This window comes from Lygodium microphyllum, chromosome 16 (assembly GCF_053477565.2).
Source record: "Lygodium microphyllum isolate KBCC chromosome 16, Lygodium_microphyllum_v1.1.10, whole genome shotgun sequence".
NCBI lineage: Eukaryota > Viridiplantae > Streptophyta > Polypodiopsida > Schizaeales > Lygodiaceae > Lygodium > Lygodium microphyllum.
This window is the reverse complement of record NC_141150.1, coordinates 42,387,420-42,407,289: the sequence shown is the minus strand read 5'-3', so window position 1 is coordinate 42,407,289 and position 19,870 is coordinate 42,387,420. Positions and strand designations below refer to the sequence as shown.

The window sequence follows — 19,870 nt, the reverse complement described above, 5'->3', positions numbered from 1 at the left end:
TGGTTCGACTGTGGAGTCGAACAACAACGGTTGTGGTCTGCCAATTGCAGCATAAACACAGATGCCGACGCGATCAATGCTAGAGGTCCCTAGGGTTTACTGCCTAACCTGTAACCTTTCAGAACAAACAATTAGAACATAAGGAAGGTATGGAGGTACCTAGAATGAAAGATTGGACTTGAAATCAACACGCTTGATTCGTTCTGTACCTGCAGCTCTCTCTCTCTCTCTCTCTCTCTCTCACTAAAGTGAAGAAATGAGCTCTTTCCTCTTGGTTTTGGGCTTTTAGGGTCTTGTCCAGCCATCCTTAACCTTGCAATTCCATGTTCTGTATGGATTAAACCCCAAAACTCATTTTTTTCCTTTTCTTTTCCGTGTTTTGCCTATTTCACAACAACAAAACCCTACCATTTTCCTACAAGTTCTTGGTCCTAATCTACCTAAATGCAACCAAAAATCACAAAGCAATCCCTGGCCTAAAGTAATCTACTTGTCTAGTCATCAAAACTCCAAACACTTACTCATTTTGAAGATCAAAGCGCCTAAATCTCCTACCTATATCAAGCACCAGTTCGAGGGTGAAACCCTACTTCAATGCTCGATTCGAAGCACACAAGCACTCATCGCTCAAATCTGTTAGTCCCAGCAACGGAACCAAAATGTTGGGAGCTCGTGCTTGACCACCAAGACCCATGAACCGCTTATTGTTCAAGTGTTTCAAGCCGAGCACTAATGGCTACCTCTCACATAGCCGACGCGCTATCCCTCTCTACGAGTGTAGTGAGCTTACCTTGATGCCTGATTAAGTACCCTCCTCCTTCAAGCACACTGGTAGCTCCACGATTCGTGATGCAAAGCTCAAGTAACCTCAAGCCTCCACCTTCAAGTTCCATTCTCCATAGCCGTGCGTGAGATAAGAGAAGAGAAGAGAAAATAAGAGAAGAAGAGAGGAGATGACAGAGAGCTTCTTCTCCTTGATCCCTCACCCTCTCACCCTCTCACCCTCTCACACTCACTCCCTCACACTCTCACACACTCTCCCTCAAGCACATATAAGCAAGCAAGAAGGAGAGAAGAAGAGGAGTCCACTTTTCCACACAGCAAAGAATGAGCTTCTCATTCACTTTTTGAGTTTATATACAAAGCCCTTATCCCTTTGGGCATCCATCCTCTTTTTTACATGATTGACCATTATAGCAAGGTCCACTTTTCCCATTCCCTTCTAGTTGCCCTTTCTCTTTACCTATTCTTATCTACCCTTTACAATTTGTGCAGGAGGGAGTCTGGCGCTCTTTTACAAAAGTTTTATGGGTGCCTTGTATTTAATAATGTGCTTTTGCCTTTAACTTAGCTTTTGAGGCCACCCTTGCGCTTTTGGCCATTTCCCTTCCTGCATCTTCCTTTGTATCTGCATTTGGAGTTTTCTTGGACTTCTTTTTCTCCACCTCGAACTGGGGTTAACACTTATTTGGTGGAGATCTAGGCATTGTAGGAGAGATTCCCATTTTGCATTGTGATAGTCAAAGTACAATCTAGTTGGCATAGAGTTCTACTTTTCATGCAAAGATAAGGCACATTGAGGTAAAGTCTTAGTTCATTAGGGGACAAGCATATTGAGCTTGTCAAAATTCATACGGATGACAACCCCATAGATTTTATCATACGTAATTTATTTTTTGAGCACTTTGCACATTGTAGAGTGTTGATGGGCATTGGATCTTCATTGTTTATTCTCCCTTAAAGACACATTGACCTTTAAGTGGGAGGTTGTTAGAGTCAAGGCCAACAGATAAAGTCTAAGAGGGTACCCCTCTTCTGCTAATGCACATTATACAAGCATATTATAAGTCTTGAGCTGGGGGGGGGGGGGTTCCTCATAAATATGTAACCATATTGTTACATGGGTTCAAAAGAAGGGATTTTAAAGATACAAATTTCACATATTTTTTATATACAAAAGGGTGCCATATAAAGGGATTACACATCACATATTGAATAGAAAAAGGGTATGTTTTATTTCGGAAAGATTCACAACTAAGGGTATTTTTAAATAGGCATTGAATGCATGTGATATAGAGGATTTATATACAATAAATCCCCTGAGATATTGGTGAAGATAATGAAGAATGACAACACACACACACACACACACACACACACACACACACACACACACTCCATTGACAATACATCTCACATTGCTTCCTCTCAACACAAGCAAAGTTAAGAAAATATTAAGGGTCTCCATTTGCATGAAACTTGTAAATAATCAAGGAATAAAGAGGGCTATGGAAGTGAGGTCAGAGGTTGAGTGGTTGCCATATGAGTGATTTTTTGTTCATATTTTATTATTTAAAAAATATGAGAGGTTTGAAATTATCCCTTGATTGCCAAGTACGATTGAGTTTTAGGTGTGGTGGATCTTAGTGATATTAAAGGTATAAAAATTGGGATATGTCAAAAATCTTTGAAGTAGCAATGGCCTTACGGGCAACACTAACAAACTATAAAAATAGACTGTTGAGTCTATCTATATATGTTCAAGTGTCTCGTTCCGAGTGGTTGAAAGGAGAAAAGTGTGTTCACTATGTAAATTTTCATATTGTAAGGCTACTTTCGTGCCATGTGTGGAAAGCAATGTGTGCAGCTAGAAAGGTGATGGAATGAAGGTGGAAAGGCAAAATAAGCTTTGAATTATAGGGATGGGATGGGATGGGAAAACGCACCACCAACCGTGGTAAAAGAAACATGATGACCCATTATTGTTAGCATATTAGTATCAGTAAGTATTAAGGGGAAGAAAAAAGATTAAAGAGCGAGGAGGCTTTCTTGTGCCGTCAAGCAGACTGCTGCGGCCTGCCGCTGTGTGGCTTTTTTTCTTCATCATTCATGGATTGCGCGTGCATCGAAGCTGCCTGACTCAGTTCTTTGCGCCTCCAGCGTTAGAAATTAGAATGATTACCCGGTCTAACCTCGCAGAACAGCTGAGGGATTATCAATTGCGATCCCAGCAGAATTGGGCGATTCTTTCCTTCTTCTCATCGACTGCACCGATCAGCAGCAGGTTCTGTGTGTGTGTGTGCGTGTGTGTGTGTGGGTGCACGCGCGTGTGAGAGAAAGGAAATGGATCTGCAGCAAGATTGCTGTATCTTTCACTGTTTTTAAAAATCGGGTGCTAATTAATTGCGCATTTAAAGTATAGAACTATGATCTTTTCGATGTGTATCTGAGTATCGCAGCTGCATGTTTTCGGATCCTCTTTGTGTTAAACAATATCTCTTATTCCAGTTGTGTCTATGTATGTGTGAGATACACATGGGGTTGGATGTGAGAATCAATGCATATGCTTAAGAAATTTTAGACAAACTCCCATTATTATCCCCGCATTGTCAATGCGAGGCTGGCAGCACCCTGCCCCCAACTGCAACTAGCTAGGTGTGTGGTGCCTCCCAGAAAGAAGAACATGATATTGAACACTATATGGAAAAACAAGGGAAAAGAGCCCCTTTTTCCACATGGGAGAATGTCAGAAACTTCTTGTGATGTATTGAAGATGAATGCCTGTGTCTTTGTGCTAGATGGATGTCGTAGAAAGCATCGATGCATATACTTTTCTGTGATTTGACAGGTTTTTCTGCCTTGTGTCTATGCAGAGGAGATGCCGCAAAAGCTGGTTTTCTGGCTTTACTTTTCCTCTTTTTACTGTCTTCATCATTTGTAGCCTTATACTTGAGGTATTCTTGGGTAGCCCTCATTTTAGTGTCTCTTGCGATCCTCTTGCCGGTATGTCTGAGAATTATTCGGCAGGCCAAATTGGCAAGGAGGAGACAGAGAAGAATGCTTCTTCCTCTTTCAATGTAATATGGAGTATGATTTTGTCACAAATGGAATTAAGAATAAATGTACATTGCCAATGACCGATTTAGCTCCTAGTTTTTTGACGAAGTGAAGAGTGTCATTAATTGTTGTTGTGACTGTGAGGCTTGCAAACATGTTTAACTTTGTATGGTGGTCCTTCTGGTGCATAATTTACATGTTTACTTTGACACAAAAGAATACCCGTTTAGGTTGACCATAGCTGTCTAACATTAACCAAACCTGAGTGCATGCATCTCAGATGCAGATTCTGTTTTACATTTAGCTGCTGTTGTCTGTGTATCGCGTATGCGAATAACAATATTTTTCACCTTGGGATACACTCTTTGCCAGGTGATCCCAGAACATAACAAGTAACAGTATGTTTGAGTTTGAAGGTCTGTTTCTTACGCACTGTTTAATATCATAAAGGATACCTATGCTTGGGATTACTAAGTACAGTCAGTACAAGCAGCTGATTGGTGGGATGTGTGGGGGCTGTCTGCAAGTACTTTTAGTTGCCTGATTTTATGAATTCAGAGATCATCCTATGTTCCAAGTGATGATCCCCCTGTTGATGACTGCTGTACATTTGCCTTGAACTGGTTGGCCAGAAATTTATTATTGTTTCAGTAACAACCAAACTGTTGTCTGTTTCATATGACTTCGCTGATGATCCAACAGCCAGTCTGACATTTTGTTCCAAGTGATGATCCCCCTGTTGATGGCTGCTGTACATTTGCCTTGAACTGGTTGGCCAGAAATTTATTATTGTTTCAGTAACAACCAAACTGTTGTCTGTTTCATATGACTTTGCTGATGATCCAACAGCCACTTTGACATTTTGTGGCCCATGCTTGATGAGGTTCATGCAATGGAATCAGTCATATACATCTATATGCAGGACATGGTACGTACTACAAACAGTAGTTATGATACACTATCTCTGTTTTGAGGCCTTGTCCAAGAATCACTTGACTTCTGTGACAAGGGAAGGTGCTTGCTGAACATATGTACAACAATCACAAGGGGAGAGTATGTCAGAGAGGCGGAAACAAGAAGCCAACACCAGTGATGCAAAATGCTTGTAGACTTGCTAGTGGGCATTAGTAAAATAAAGACAGTGAAAGAATAACCACCTGCGCAAAAAAGAAAGGTAACACATGAAATCAAACAGCACAGGAGTGAGACAGCTTGTTCACTTAAAAGCTGTGGAAGGCTTGTAAACTTCGAGCTCAATTATCACAATTTGGAACAGGTCAAGCTAGACACCAAACCTGTACAGTGTACACACACAAGTAATTGTCCGAAAACATGAGAGCTGTACACGCACATGTAATTGTCGGAAAACTTGAGAATCATAGCTGGCTTCCAGACTGCATGACGAATGGGAGCTGCACACTTGCTGCAGGTGCAGGTTTTGAGTTCTGCAGAAAAGACAAACAAAGAAATCCACAATGCTGTTTGTGCCAAAAGAAATGGCATGACTGTGGAAATGAAGGCTTGCAATGCCTTCTTTGTGATGAGGCTTTTACACTGAACAACAATGGGAACTGCAAACTTGGTACAGTTGCAGTTCTTGAATGCTGCAGAAAATGTGAACAAAGAACCTCGCACTGCCATTTGTGCAGAACTGAATAGCATGATTATGCAAACAAAGACTTGTAATGCCTTTTGTTCTGTCCTGACAGTGGAGCCACAAAGGGAGGAGGGATACACTCCTTGATTGCCAGCTGTCTCAGAGCCAGTTCCAAAGGACACCTGAAAGGCTCAGTAATGCTATGCTTTGTGCCTCTGGTGGGACCCATCCATCATGAGCTGCATCAAAAAGTTTCTACTTGCCTAGTTGTCATATGCCACTTGTCAATCTCCTCCTGGTATCTGGGGGGATGCTGCTTATCAATCCTCTCAGGGGACTGCTGCACTTTCAAGAGACTACAAAGAACAGTGAATGGGGAAGGGTGAAGATCCTATGCAAGGAAGGCCTCAAGTCATCCACAGTGAGTCCTCTCGGAGGTGGGGCTGACAATCTTGAAACCTGTCCCAAAGGAGTAGTTTCCAGAGTTTGTGTGCCTGGGGTGAGTCCTTTGACTACGAGCTTGCCCAGCGTGGTCCAAAGATTGTCAGCCTGTCCCAAAGGAGTAGTTTCCACAGTTTGTGTGCCTGGGGTGAGTGCTTTGACTACGAGCTTGCCCAGCGTGGTCCAACTTTGATCTCTTTGACCTATGCCGAATTATAAATTTCCATGCCATGGTACCTTATGAGTCCCCTGTTCTGTTGGATCTAAATCAAACAAAGTTTTGAATCAAGTTATACAATTGCTGCATAAAAGAAATAAAGAAACCAACAAGCAGCAATGTCCTAGTCTGTGGCCAATAAAACATGGTTGATTATTAGTACTTGCAGCTTGTCCCTTTGACCTATATGCCAAATGATAACTTGTCATGACAACTTGCCTTTTTGAGTCCCTCAATGGGGAACTAGACCAAGCAAAGTTTTGAACCAAGTGATGTAGTTGCCCCATAAAAGAAGTTGAGAAACCACCAGGCAGCAACAGCCTAGACTGTGGCTAACAGCAGATGGTTGACCACTCGTGCGCTATTCACTAGTGAAGAGACAGGTCATGCTCCAATAAGGTAGCTTCCATTGGATGGAACATCAGGACGAATTGCGGTGCTCCTGTGTTACCAAGGCCAACTTAGAAGCCAGATACCTTACAGCCTATTCTCTACTGATCCATCTGAAGCTGGATTGTCTTTGAGAAAACCAAGTGACTTGTCACATACAAATCTGTTACATTTCATAGTCTAGAAGCTGTGCAAGCTATGTAAAGTTCAGTCAAAAGAAATGGTCAATTATTGGTCAAATTTGGCTCTTGTACAATCCCATAAATGAAAATCAAGTACATCTCAAAACCGTTTTTGGTTGAAGTTCTATAGATGGGGGTCAAGGGACATGTAACTTTCAATTTGGTATTTGTCATGAGGATGTGATTTTTGAACTTAATGCTCTTGAGATACTTAAATCATAGGACTCCAATATAGCAAGCATTATTATGCGCCAAATGTAATATTTTTCTCCATCGAGCTTTTGATTTGAAGGAAGAGTTGGCAACATGAGGACCTTGTGGTCCTTAATAGCTTGAAACCATGTGTCAAGTTTGGTAGGCATTGTAAATAGAATAACCTGCACAAAAACAAGGATAGTCCCCTTTGACTTTGTGCATGGTGCTAGTGTCTACTAGAGCTCCCTCCGCTCATCCTCAAAGAGTTTCAACTACTGGAGGCAATGAAAACACAAAATCGGTTCCAAAAGGTTGAAAATGCAACCCTTTCTTCTTTACCAATAGTAAGAACATACTAAAAATAGCAACTTTACTCCATAGTCTACACTTCCTGTTTGCCACAGCCTATAAATGTTAAAAACACAAACTTTTGTTGTGAATAATCCTTTTGATCAATTTTGTCCATGATCATGTTGAGATGGTAAGCTCAACACGTGCGGACATTGATGATGGACCGTTTGGCTAGGTAGGTTTGCACAACTGCACTTAGTACGTTGGTGGTCATTATGATCCTCACATGGCCATTGACTTATCACTTATTATATTTAGTCTGTTACACCTACCTATAGTTGGCATAGATACATATGTAGTAAATTGTCCAACATCATAGGTATTATAATACCAATCCATGGTCTTACTTTTAAAGGTTGCTGCAAACTATTGTAATTTGACTTAATTCCAAACACATTGTTAAAACTGCTAGCAACCCATCTTATCTTAAAGTGCATTACATGATAGTTTGGGTCATCTTTCTTGTTATCCAAAAACTTAGATGCCTTGACCTTAGGATTGAGTGGTGGGTTGGGATTCATGGCTCTCAACTTTTTTTTCTTTAATGGAGGCAATGGATTAAAACTAAGAGACTTCTTTGTAGTGATTACTTTACTCATTAACAACGATACACTTCCCAACACCAAACGCTATAATCTTTCCACTACACCAGTCTAGAGGAGTTGAGGTATCATCCAAATTAGGCACTTTATTTTCACCTTCAAGAGTACTTAGAAGAGATTCAGTACATGTAGCAGGGAAATGATACACTATGATAGTAGCAACACAGGTACCAACATCATAAAATCTCCCTTCAAATGGTGAACACTTCTATTTATCCTAGATGTTGATTCCTCTTGCTTTACTGTCATAATTTTGCAGTAATCCTTGTTTTCTTGTCAATAAATCTCTTAATTCTTTACATTTGATTTAGGTCAGGATAACACTTGATGGATGTAGGTAATTCTCTGACATAAATTCGAAAATATAAAATTAAACCTTTAAACTGTAACATCTTGCTTCAGATAGTCTACTATTATTTAAGATCTTTACAAATATTTCAGATTTTTGACATCAAAGACGAGTATTTTGATTAAGCTTCAAATCCAAAAATAGAGAACATCATAAGAAGGGTTGTATCATCTTACATCCAGCAATGCATTACTACTTCATACAATACATTTTGCTTCATATAAGATCTCTACTTCATGCATTAGTATAGTCAGTTATGCATTGTTTGACTTAGTAGGTCGCTTTTCTTTATGTTGTATATTTATCTATACTTTGTTGAGATAGCAAGCTCAACATGTGCGGACATTAATGATGGACCATTTGGCTAGATGGGTCCGCATGACTATACTTAGCACATCGGTGGTCATTATGATCCTCATACAGCCACTGACTTATCACTTATTATATTTAGTTTGTTACACCTACCTATAGCTAGCATAGATATAGCGCCAGTCGACTAGTATAGTCAGTTATGCATGTTTAGCTTAGTAGGCCACATTTGGAATTGTTGAAAATGCCCAAAATTGATAAGGAAAATGTGTAAACGTATCCAAGAGAACTAACTATACCAATTATATCCTAAGAATGCTAGTCTAGGGGGGATGACTAATCTTTAACATCTCCTTGCCATAGATTCTGAGATATTTAGATATATCCCATCCATCAAATAGATCCAATTCATTTATGACTGACTGAAGTGCCTCTATCATTGAATCCTCCATCCTTTTAGTGGTTCTTGCGACTACTTATTGTTGCATATATGTTGTTGCTTGTTTGCTGCAAATATGTTGCAAATATTTGAAACATCCACGTCACATCCCCTTTATAAACCACATTTGCATCCCATTGGAGCTTCACATTTGAACCCCATCAAGTTCAAAGATATCGAGGTATTTACCATGTATGGCTATAAGCTGCTGGGACTTTGGTGAGAAGAACTTGAAGTATAGAAAGAAGAGATTTCATAGAAGAAGATAGTTTAAAACAATAGAAACCCATTTTATGTAATACTCCCTTGGTTGTAGTTTGTGACTATGACAAGCTTGTGCCTTAACCATATACGGTATATACATCAGCATATAAATCATGAACTGCGGCCAGGGCTTCGTATAAACCCATTTATATTCAACCCATATGCTTTTTAATCTAGCATCCATGAGTTTAGATATCAAACATTATATCTGTGGCTAGGGCTATATCCACGAGGCTAGGGCTTAGTATAAACCCATTTATATTCAGCCCATATGCTTTTTAATCCAGCATCCATGAGTTTAGATATCAAACACTATATTTGTGGCTCCAAAATAGTCCTATATATTTGTGAGAAAGGCATGGAACCTATATAGCCTATACAGACATGTAAACCCCTATTTTGGGTTTCCAAAAGCCTATCCTTTTGATCAAAACATCAATCTTGCATCCTATTACAACAGTGTACTAAGGTAAATCAAAATAATCTACAAAAAGCCATGTTTCAAGACAACCAAAAGCCTTCTTCAAGCATAGATCAAAGATAGATCTTAGAGAAATCTTTATAAACATTAGTGCTACTATGTTTCTTTGTATATGCAACAATGAATTTCAGCATACATCAACCCCAAACATTAATGTTGTATCCCATGACAACAATGAAGCAATAGACATTAAAAAAATCCACATTTTTCCTTGTTTTAGGGTAGCCAACAACAAAGATCAAAGAAGATTTTTATGACAATTGTGGGCTACATTCAAATCCCTATTTGCCCCCATATATGATAGTAAATTTCAGTATTAAAACTATTCAAAAAGTAGCCCTTGTTTAGCCTTGAAGTATCTCTCATTATTTAGCTTCATATATGTAAAGTATGCCTCGTAGAATGCTTCTTTGTTTAGTCCTAACCAAGAGTAAGATTCCACCCTTCAAAACCCTTAAAAATATATGCCCACACCATCCCAAAAATAGGTGCAAATATGCCCTAAATATCAACTCATGTTTTTTTCTCTCCCACCCCTATTTGCCCACACAAAAAGCATGCCCGACTCAAGTAAAGTCCCCCTTTTGTCTAAGGTTATACACTACGACTATTTTAGTCCATCCATGAAGGTTCAAGGCACATAGAGACTTAATGTTTCCTTGGCATGCTGAAAGATTCTCTGACAAGTTATTTAATTGGCATAATGCTTCATGCAAACAAGCAATTAGTGTCTCGTATGCATACAAGTAAAAAAATAGTATAGTCGGACCTTTCCATTGCTTTCCTCCATCACTAGACATGTAGTCACACAATTGATGTTGGGGTAGTTATTGTGTATGGCAACCAAGACTTCGATAAGAAGAGCTTGAAGTACAAAGAGAAGATGGTTTGAAATAATAAAAACCTAGTTTATGTTAAAAATCCCAATTTTAGTTTATGATTATGACATAAAAGCTTGTGTCTTAATCATATACACAATATACATTGGTACATAAACCTTGAATTGAGGCTATGGCTAAGTATTAGACTATTTATATTTAGCCATATGCTTCATAATCTAGCATACATGAATCTAGATATTAAATAATGTATATGTGGTGCCAAAATAGTCCTATACATTTGTGAGAATAGCTTGAAACCTATGCAATCCATACAAACATAGAAATCCCTATTCTAGGTTCCCTAATTACTATTCTTTTAGCCTAACATATCAATCTTGCATTTTGTTGCAATAATAGAGTAAGTTACTCAATATAGTCTACAAAAGCCGCGTTTCCAAACAACTAAAAGCCTTCTTCAAGTATAGATCACAAAAAAAACTCTATAAATAGTAGGGTTGCCCGCAATAAATTTTAGCATACATTAGGCCAAAACACTAATCTTGCATCCCATGACAAGAATGAAGTAAGAGGCATAAAAAAAGTCCATGTTTTCTCTTGTTTTGGGGTAGCCAAGAGCAAAGATCAAAGAAGAGTTTTATTACAAAAATGGTCTATCTTCAAATCCCTCTTTGCCCCTGTATATAACAATATATTTTGGCATTAATTTTTTTTACAAAGTAAACCTTGTTTAGCCTTGAAGTATCTTCCAAGTTTAGCCTTCCTACACACTATAGATATCATATAGATTGCTTGCCTCTTTCTTCTTCAACAATCCTTATCAAATAGCAATAGTTATGGACAACAATGCAAGTTTTCCTTTTGTCAATTCATGCATGCTTGTATTAATCCTTATTCTTCATCAAAAGCAACCCCTTCATCAACACAACTACTCTTCCTTGGAAGCAGCTTATGGGTTTCCCCATGCTTGCTTTCTTTCCCTTCCACTTCAACAAGAGTATTCCCCTCTCTGATGCTTGTTGTCTGCAAGTTGTTTATGCACATGTTTCAACCCCATATTTTATGCCATATGTCATTTTTTCTTTAGTCCCCTTTCTTCATGGTCCCCCCCCCCCCCCCCCCCATTTGTCTTTTTGATCCAAGCTTCTTACTCCTAAACATAGTCATTTGACTTAGGATATACAATATCAAGATTTAGGACAAGTGCAATTTCCTATGCTTACAACTAAGATAGATCTTTCAAATACTGCACCACAAACCATATGACAATGTACATGGTCCAAATGATATCGAAATTGATATGGGGAGTCATAATGTGTATAATTCTTTGGAGATACTATGTGGCACCAATTCAGTGAGCTTACAACACCTACAAAATTAGGTGTTGCTACCCAATTATGGAAGAAGTTGAGCATAAGCCAAGTTCTCTAAGATTGTATAGCTCAATATTTTTAGCTTGTCGAGACTGAGACAATGATTTTGGGATTAGTGGAGAATGAAATAATTTTTGGCATCATGGGGTTTTTAAAGAATAAGGTACGCAACAAGGTAAGTAAAAACTTGGATATTTGCATGAGATTATATGTTTTCCAATAGTCATAATAGAGAACTTTACATATGATCGAGCTTTAGCATGTTGGATATCAACTAATGCATTGGCAAAATAAAGTGGATGTCAATACGAGGTCAACAATACCAACAACATAAAAACAATAGAGTACCTAGTGCCACTAGATTGCAAGCTTGAGACATTTAAGCAATTTTCTTTGTATATAATAAACCTAAATAGAAATGCTCTTCGATAGAAAATGTAGGTCAATATTGCATTGTATCTAATGAATATATTATCTATGGATATTTTTTGCAACAAGGTTAAGCTTTGACAAATTTATAGTTAGTGATTCACTTTACTTTAACCATATTGTTTTCTTTCCATTAACATGGTTGAACTATATTTCATTCTATGATTTTTCTATCTTATTATAGAGAAAATTCTACCATTATTAGTCTTAAACAAAAATTTTAAAGTTCTATATCTTCATGAGTCTCATTAGAAGTAATCAAAAAACTGATTATAAGTCTTCTTTTATTTAAAAAAATCACCTCACTTTCTAAAGTCTAAGCTAGCACTTTAGCCACATATACTATAACATAAAATTATAGATAGGTCCTTAAAGGGATCCCTGGTTCTACACAAGCATGCCATGTCCCTAGATCCTTGATGGTCATTTTCCATTTGTGCTCTTTGAAGATCCATCATGCTAGAGTAATATCTATGCTCGTGAAGAGTACGAGAAGGTCCTAATAGTGTGTCTCCTTGCACTTTCAACATTTTCAACACATGAAGTGGTGTCATTCTCTAGGCCTCTCTCTGTGTGTGATATGCCCAAGTGAAATATAAGCCCTAAGTTGTTGATAATGTGCCCAACACTCCTCATCATACGAAGTGTTTTGGGGTGTAACCCCCGCCCCTAAGCTATGTATGGATTGTGCATGGTGAGGGAAGTTCATGATGGTTGTTGAGGGTATAACTAAAGTGAACTATGAAGTGAGTGTAGCTAATCATGCCAATGTGTTTGTTGGTTGTAGTAGTCCCTTATATACATTATGTGTAAATGTCAATATTCGTGTGTGAAGTAGAAGGTAGTGAGGTGTGGCTATGGTGGAGTGAGCAAATTATGTGTACAAGTGGAAGCTAGTGTGATGGTGAGGTAGGTGTGGTTTGCTCCTATGGGTCATGCTAGTATGCATGTCAATGCTCCACCCATTATTGGTGTCATGCTTCCAACTAAAAAAAAGTCTTCCATATCCCATATTGTTCAGACTCCAATAATCCATCTTCCTCCTCATCCCAATCATATGCCTCACATTGACAAAGCATTGAAGTCTTTTACCAGGAGGACCTCCCCCAAACTCGAGAAGTGTATAACCTCATCTAAAAGGTCAATATATGGTTATTGTGACGTCCTCTCTCTACTATCTCTTGTTCTCATCCATCTTCCTACCCTTCCCTTCCCCTTCCCCAAGTAAATTTGGATCTCTTTGAGGGGAAGTAGCCTAGTGCAATGTATGTGTACCATCCTAATGATAGCTCCACTTGAATCCACATGTAGCATGCCTCTACATCACATAAAATTATAGAAATTCTCCCCTGTAACTCTTGTAAAAGAGCACCACCACTCCCCCTCCCCCTAATCCACATGTAGTGCTCTACTGTGTATAGTGCCCTCGCAATAGGCTAACTCCTGCAAGTATCCATTGATCCAAGGGAGTCCTCTTTCCCAACTCTGGTGTGGTGTCAATGCTTTGAATGTGACCATAATAATCCTCTACAATTCCAAATCACAATGGTAATGTCTATCTCATAGGCCACAAGTACTTAGGCCATGGCCTTGCCATCAATGATGAGCCAACCATCTCTATAAATATCCTTCCCTCCTTGCATGCGTGTATGATTTGCTGCATACATACCTTATGATGTTCCACTTGCATCCTTGGAGATCATCATCCAAATAAATGGGTTCCCTTTCTCTCATACCCGTAGAATCACCCTTTCTTTCATGAAGGATGTCCTCATTACTTCTTGAAGTTTAGGGGCCTGTAGCTCCATTCTCCATGCCTTATTAAACAGAAGGGGGTCCTCCTCCTTATTTCCCAACACCATGCAAAGCTCTTTTCCATCATCTTAAAGGGAGTTCTCATTTCTATGCTCATAATGCATGCATTGAGGTGTTGAGCTTGCCTTAGCCTCTCCCCCTCAATGGTACTATTTATTATCAAGCAATCTTCCTTTTGTTTGCCTTCTTACACCTCCTTTTTCACATGTTTTTAAACCATCTCCATCCACCTTGTTGTTTACTTCAAGTTGACCTTCCAAAATCTTTGTCATTTCTTCCTTCAATGTCATGGTGGCCTCCCATAATATTCCCATCTCTTTGGGTTAGCTCTCTTAAGTGTGGAGACTTCCTCTTTTAGTTGTTGAATATTTGTTGTGATTGTAGCTTGCAAACTCTCTGTAATCTCCCCATTTTTCTTTTAAGGAGGTCAAGTTGATTTTTGTAGTTGGTGGCCTCACTTTGGAGCTCTTCAATCACCTTATTCCTCTCATGGAGGCTAGACTTATGTCCTCTTTCCAAGTTATGAAGTGTGCTCTTTATCTCCTCATATATCTCATTTTCCACTTTTGTATCTTGGTGATAATCTTCTATCTAATTTGTTGAGTAGCTTCATTACATATGGCTTTGTCATCATTTCTCTAACATTATCCATGTCATAATCTTGGATTTTAAATATACTCAAAGTACTTCCATGCCCTTCTACTTGTGGAAGTCTTTCATGTTATCAAAGTTGCTCTAAATGATGGAATATTTATTTCTCTTCTCCCCTTGCATGCAGCTTTCGAATTTGACTACAATGACTAATAAAATTCAATCCTAGGAGGGTGTAATTGAAGAATTTTTGCAAAAATTAGAGGTTTACCAACCACCTTGGGAAGGTGCTCCAAAAGTAGGACCTAGTACTTGAAATTCAGTGGTTGAAAATTGGATATTTTGGTGAATTTCCAAAGGTGAGCTAGTCAACATTGGATTAGGACAAAATTTGTCATCCAAGGAGAAAATTGGAGGCCACAACCAAGGAGAAAATTGGTTTTAAGGCTTACTCTTCTCTTTTAGCAACAAGTGGTATTGGATATTAAATAAGATTGGAGTTGAGTCTCATTGTTCTTCATCTAATTCTAATAAAAGCTAAAGAAGTACCACAAGGAGCATAAATTTTGGGGCCAACCAAATGTCCAATATCAAATTGATCAATAACAATTTCATTTTAACATGTGAATTTCACACTTCTTGTAATTAGTGTTAAATCAACTCATTACCACCCATTTTTAAAAGAATTGACTGGTTTCATTGTTCCATTGTCGAGAGCCCATCAACTCTCTTAAATTAGTGGGCTAGGTATCTTAATTAGATTAGATGTGACAATGGAACCATAAAACTAGCCTTCCTTCTCATATATAGTTGTTGATGACCATACTTGACTCGAATTATATGTGTAAATAAATTCGCAAAACTGAAATAAACTTCATCACAAAAATATGGGACAATGAATACCCGATTGGCCCCAAAACTAACAACCCTTGCAATATTGTTTAAACTTGTACTTTATGAATTTGTAGACACTAGATGTAGACTTATCTCTCTACAAATTCCACTACTTTGGTTTGTCAATAATGACCAACAACACTAGGATCCAAATTTCCCCCCTCAATTCTAATACAATTTGGGCACAAATTAAATCAAGAACTTGCATGTGGATCATCTTCAACATAGATGTATAATCTCTAATACATCTATTGTAATTGCTTCACTTTCAACAATTGCTCTAATCTTTAGGCTTTTGTTTAATGGGCACATACTTTGAGGTGACTAAGAAATCATGCTTTCTATTTTAAATTAGGGTTTTGATAGCATAAATACCATTATCCACCTTCAAACAACTAAAAAAACCCAAGAATTGTTGAGATTTAATAGGATACATGAGATAGCTGTTAAATCATAAATATAGCAATAACTAGGTCTAAATCCAACAAAACAATGCTAAATATCTTTACATTTGGTGAGATGAGGGAGAATAGTAAAGGAGAGAGAAATCGTCAACTTGGTGCCAAGAAAGTGTCGTAACAGTAATCCCCTCCTATTTTAGAGAGAATATCAAATCACCTACTAGTTTTTAAGGTTTTGTTGCTATCTCAAACTCTAATTTCTACACTAGCGACTGTCAATGACCTCGTTCTTAGGGTTTCTTGTTTTTTACAATCCCAATGTCTACTTCAAATCAATTCCCTTGTTGTCTTGAAGCTTTAGCACTCGTCTCTCTAACCACATCTAAGTTCTCCACACTCAAATTTGCTCAGTCCAAAATGAGATAAAAACAATCCATCGTGAAATATACTTTTGCATGCAACCTAAAATTGATCCAAACTTGACATTTGGAAAATTTCCATTTTAACTAAGGCCTTTGTATGCAAAAATGAATTTCTTTGTTCTTTGGCCTTGCCCTCATTAAAAACTCCTAAAGCTCAATTTTAGATCCTAACCACTTTGAACTTGAAAGTATTGAAACTTTCCACAAACCTTATTCTAGGATATGATTAAATGTACAATCAAATGATCATGAGATGAAGTAGGTGTCTCCAGAGGTTTAGATGAGGACTTCGAGTCCTAACAAGTCTTATTCTATATGGGAGCATGTTAATAAGCTTCGACAATTGTGTATTGTAGGTCTAGAACACAACTCCTCAACATCATTTGGAACTATGTTAAAATCCTTTTTTTGATGGCAACATTGAAACTCATAGCTTAGTGAAGACCTTTGCTACTTTTGATAATCTAGCCATGACAAATATTCAAGCATTGCTGATCGACCACCTCTTGCATTCAATCACCCAAGATTACTGACTCAACCTTCACATGGAAGAGATGGAGATTGGGAAACTGATAGAGTTGACATTAAAATTATTGGAATTTACACTTGAAATCAAATCTAGTAGAAGTGATCCATCACTACTATCATTGAAGATTGGGCCAAGTGATTGTCATTGTAGTTGTCCTCAGAAGCTTCCCATAAACATCCCTCTTAACTCTTGCTCTTGTTTAAGATTGATACATAATAACCTCTTGTAAACAACCTTCTTAACATAGAATTGATCCCTCTTGCGATTTAGTTATTTTAGTCCCATTCACAACTCAAAATGTAGCCCACTTAAGTGAAACATGGCAAGTTTTTCCTTGGTAAAAAAATGTTTCCCTCCTCCTTGTAGTCGCCTTATGGATGCTATCACAATGGAGCTATTGCTATCTTGTTCAAGGCATTTTGGCACTATTGCCATATCAGATATGGCTTTCATGCAACAACTATCCCTTTTCAATCATCTCTTGCTCACCAATGCTATTCATCTAGAGGAACCAATCTTCATGAATTGCTGCATATTGTGTTGTTGGTCCATCTGTAGGGTGTCACCTACTACGAGCATCCCTCCACATAATCATTATTATTGTCTAATTCATTAACCTTCAAGTAAACCTTGTGTTTTTGGGGCACTCTTTTTAGCTTCTCCATGATCATTCTAGCTTTCCATGACCTCCTCTACAACAACCTACCTTGCATTTTTAGGTCTAGCATTCTGGTGACCATTTATACTTGGTTTTGTAGCTATTGCATGGCAGCTTTGACAAGTTCTCCCCCATCTTAGGTAGTTGCCATCTACCCTACTATTATCACAATGAAAGACAGATTAGCTATAGTACCTGATGTACTTTTTGGAGGCCCTATGAATGACAATTGCATTTTTGTCACTACAAGTCCATCCATTAGTAGACATTTTTGTTTATTTGCTACTATTGCCCTTTGAAGTTATCATTCTTCGTCATCTTCATCATTGCCTACAACCATAGAGGATTTCATTTCACTCCCTTCACTACTATCCACCTTCATCAACTATATTTTCCAACATTCTCCTACCTAGAGGATTGTGTTTCACTCCCTCCATGGAGCATTCTCCTTGTTGCAAAGGTGTTGCTTCTTGATCACCCATGAGAGTACAATAATATCAAGCAACTACACCATCGATGCGAGCTTCATGGTTCATGCATTTAGCCCTAATCCTAAAGTCATGGAGGCTAATGCCCCCCATTGTCTGATCATTGTGCATGCATGATTCATCATCTCATTCATTTTCTGTGTTTTTGAATTCATTCATTGTTTGTGTTTGTCATACATTTTGTTGTCTTGATTGCAAACCCTATCGCTTCTCCACATGCTCTTAGAGTGTTCTTAGGTTTCCCTATGCTTTTCTTCACATGGTATTAGAGTAGAGGTGCCCAAGAGAAAAAGATCCTTATTATCCATGAGAAACACAGATTGGAAGGAGTGACAAGACCACTAGCAACTCAGATTCCTTCATTCCCTCTTGTTGTCACATTGAGGAAGACTGCATTTTTTTCCCTCCCAATTGCCCATAACATGTTTGCCACACTAGTGTTATGGCTTCTTCCACACAACATGGAGTAAAAACCACTTGGTGCACCTACTATGGTAAGTCATGGCACTCCATCAAAGCTTGTTGTCATTGACCTTTGCTCCCTACACCACTAGAGTGTATGCATCTACTTAGAGGCACTTCTTAAGCCACCTTTCCATTCTAAGTGACAAAGATCATTTTGCATTGGCTATCAGATCTATGATCAAGGCAACAAGACACCCATGATGCTTACTAAGTCATGACAATAAGCCCTTGTGGAGACAACCACAAATTATTGCAGATGTTTCCTCTCCTAGTTTTTCATTTGCTCAAGGCAATAAGGTTCCCATGACATGCACTAAGTCCTTTCAAGAAATATTTTCCTAATTAAAATAAATGGCTAGATATTTACATTTTGGTGTAAAAATATAATCTTTACTAGATTTTAGGCTAGTGACTTCATGCATCTCAAGATGTTGTAATCATCTTGATCTACTCTACACACTCTTAACCACAATTTTTTGAAGTTTAGAAGGTCCAAAAGTAAGTCTAAGTACTTGTTGTGGATGTAGACTCTTTGTTGTAAACAGGCTAGCTAGTTGGCTCAACTCGCACAATGAAGTGGCTAATCTCATTGACTTGAATGAGGTATTTGAATTCAATTTAAATTACTTTACAAAGATAAACTAGTATAACTGCAACCATCCTAATTAAAATATGGGGTGGAACTAATAGAAAACAAGGAGAAAGGAGTTAGAAAATAGTTAGCATAAAAGAGCTATAGTAGATCAATTAAAGAAAAAGCTTTCAAGGACTAACATCTTCATTGTAATGGATTGGGTTTTTTCCTATCATTAAATTGAAGCAAAAAATTTGATGCAGTTTTTCTTACAAAACATCCATCTCTTCAATAGTTTCCCAATTGGGTTTTTCTTATCATTAAATCAAACCAAACATTTGATGTAGTTTTGCTTGCAAAACATCCATCCTTCCAACTAGTTCCTAGTGTGCCAAAATAAGTTCATGTTGTGGAGAGATCAACAACATCTAGCAATAAAAAAATTTATGATGGGAGTAGAGTAAGCCATAGCTACCATGAGCATGGCTCGCCTTCCTCCTCCAGTATCCCCCAAGTGCCTCTTATGTAAATAGATTTCAATTCATAAGTAAAGCAACTAAATGAAAAATGATAATTGGAATGCAACAAGGGCAATTATTATCCATTCTTTATATTTATATTTGTATACCATAAATAAATATTTAATAAAGTAAGTGTCCAAACTAAATGTATTTAGATAATTACAAAACTAAAGGATGCCTTGGGTGAGTGGATGAGAAGCAGGTGGAATACTTCCCC

The 19,870-nt window shown here is 38.0% G+C and overlaps 1 protein-coding gene across 2 annotated transcripts; it reads left to right on the top strand.

Annotated features, from left to right (window-relative positions):
- Nucleotides 1–2,732: 2,732 nt before the first annotated feature.
- LOC148022744 (uncharacterized) lies at nucleotides 2,733–6,793 on the top strand. 2 transcript variants are annotated; one of them, XM_087695658.1, is made up of 2 exons: nucleotides 2,733–3,087; nucleotides 3,671–6,793. In XM_087695658.1, exons 1-2 carry the CDS (start codon nucleotides 2,955–2,957, stop codon nucleotides 3,859–3,861), a joined length of 324 nt encoding a protein of 107 aa, XP_087551784.1. In that variant the 5' UTR covers nucleotides 2,733–2,954; the 3' UTR covers nucleotides 3,862–6,793. The 2 variants fall into 2 exon arrangements, with proteins under 2 accessions (XP_087551784.1, XP_087551783.1); XM_087695657.1 differs by having other exon boundaries at nucleotides 2,734–3,064; nucleotides 3,654–6,793.
- The last annotated feature ends 13,077 nt before the right edge of the window (nucleotides 6,794–19,870 follow it).

Excerpts from the sequence above, each read along its gene's own strand:
- LOC148022744 (XM_087695658.1), top strand. The coding sequence starts at position 2,955 with ATGATTACCCGGTCTAACCTCGCAGAACAGCTGAGGGATTATCAATTG. Across the intron at positions 3,088-3,670 it reads CTGTGTGTGTGTGTGCGTGT|CTGGTTTTCTGGCTTTACTT; the intron begins GTGTGTGTGGGT and ends ATGCCGCAAAAG.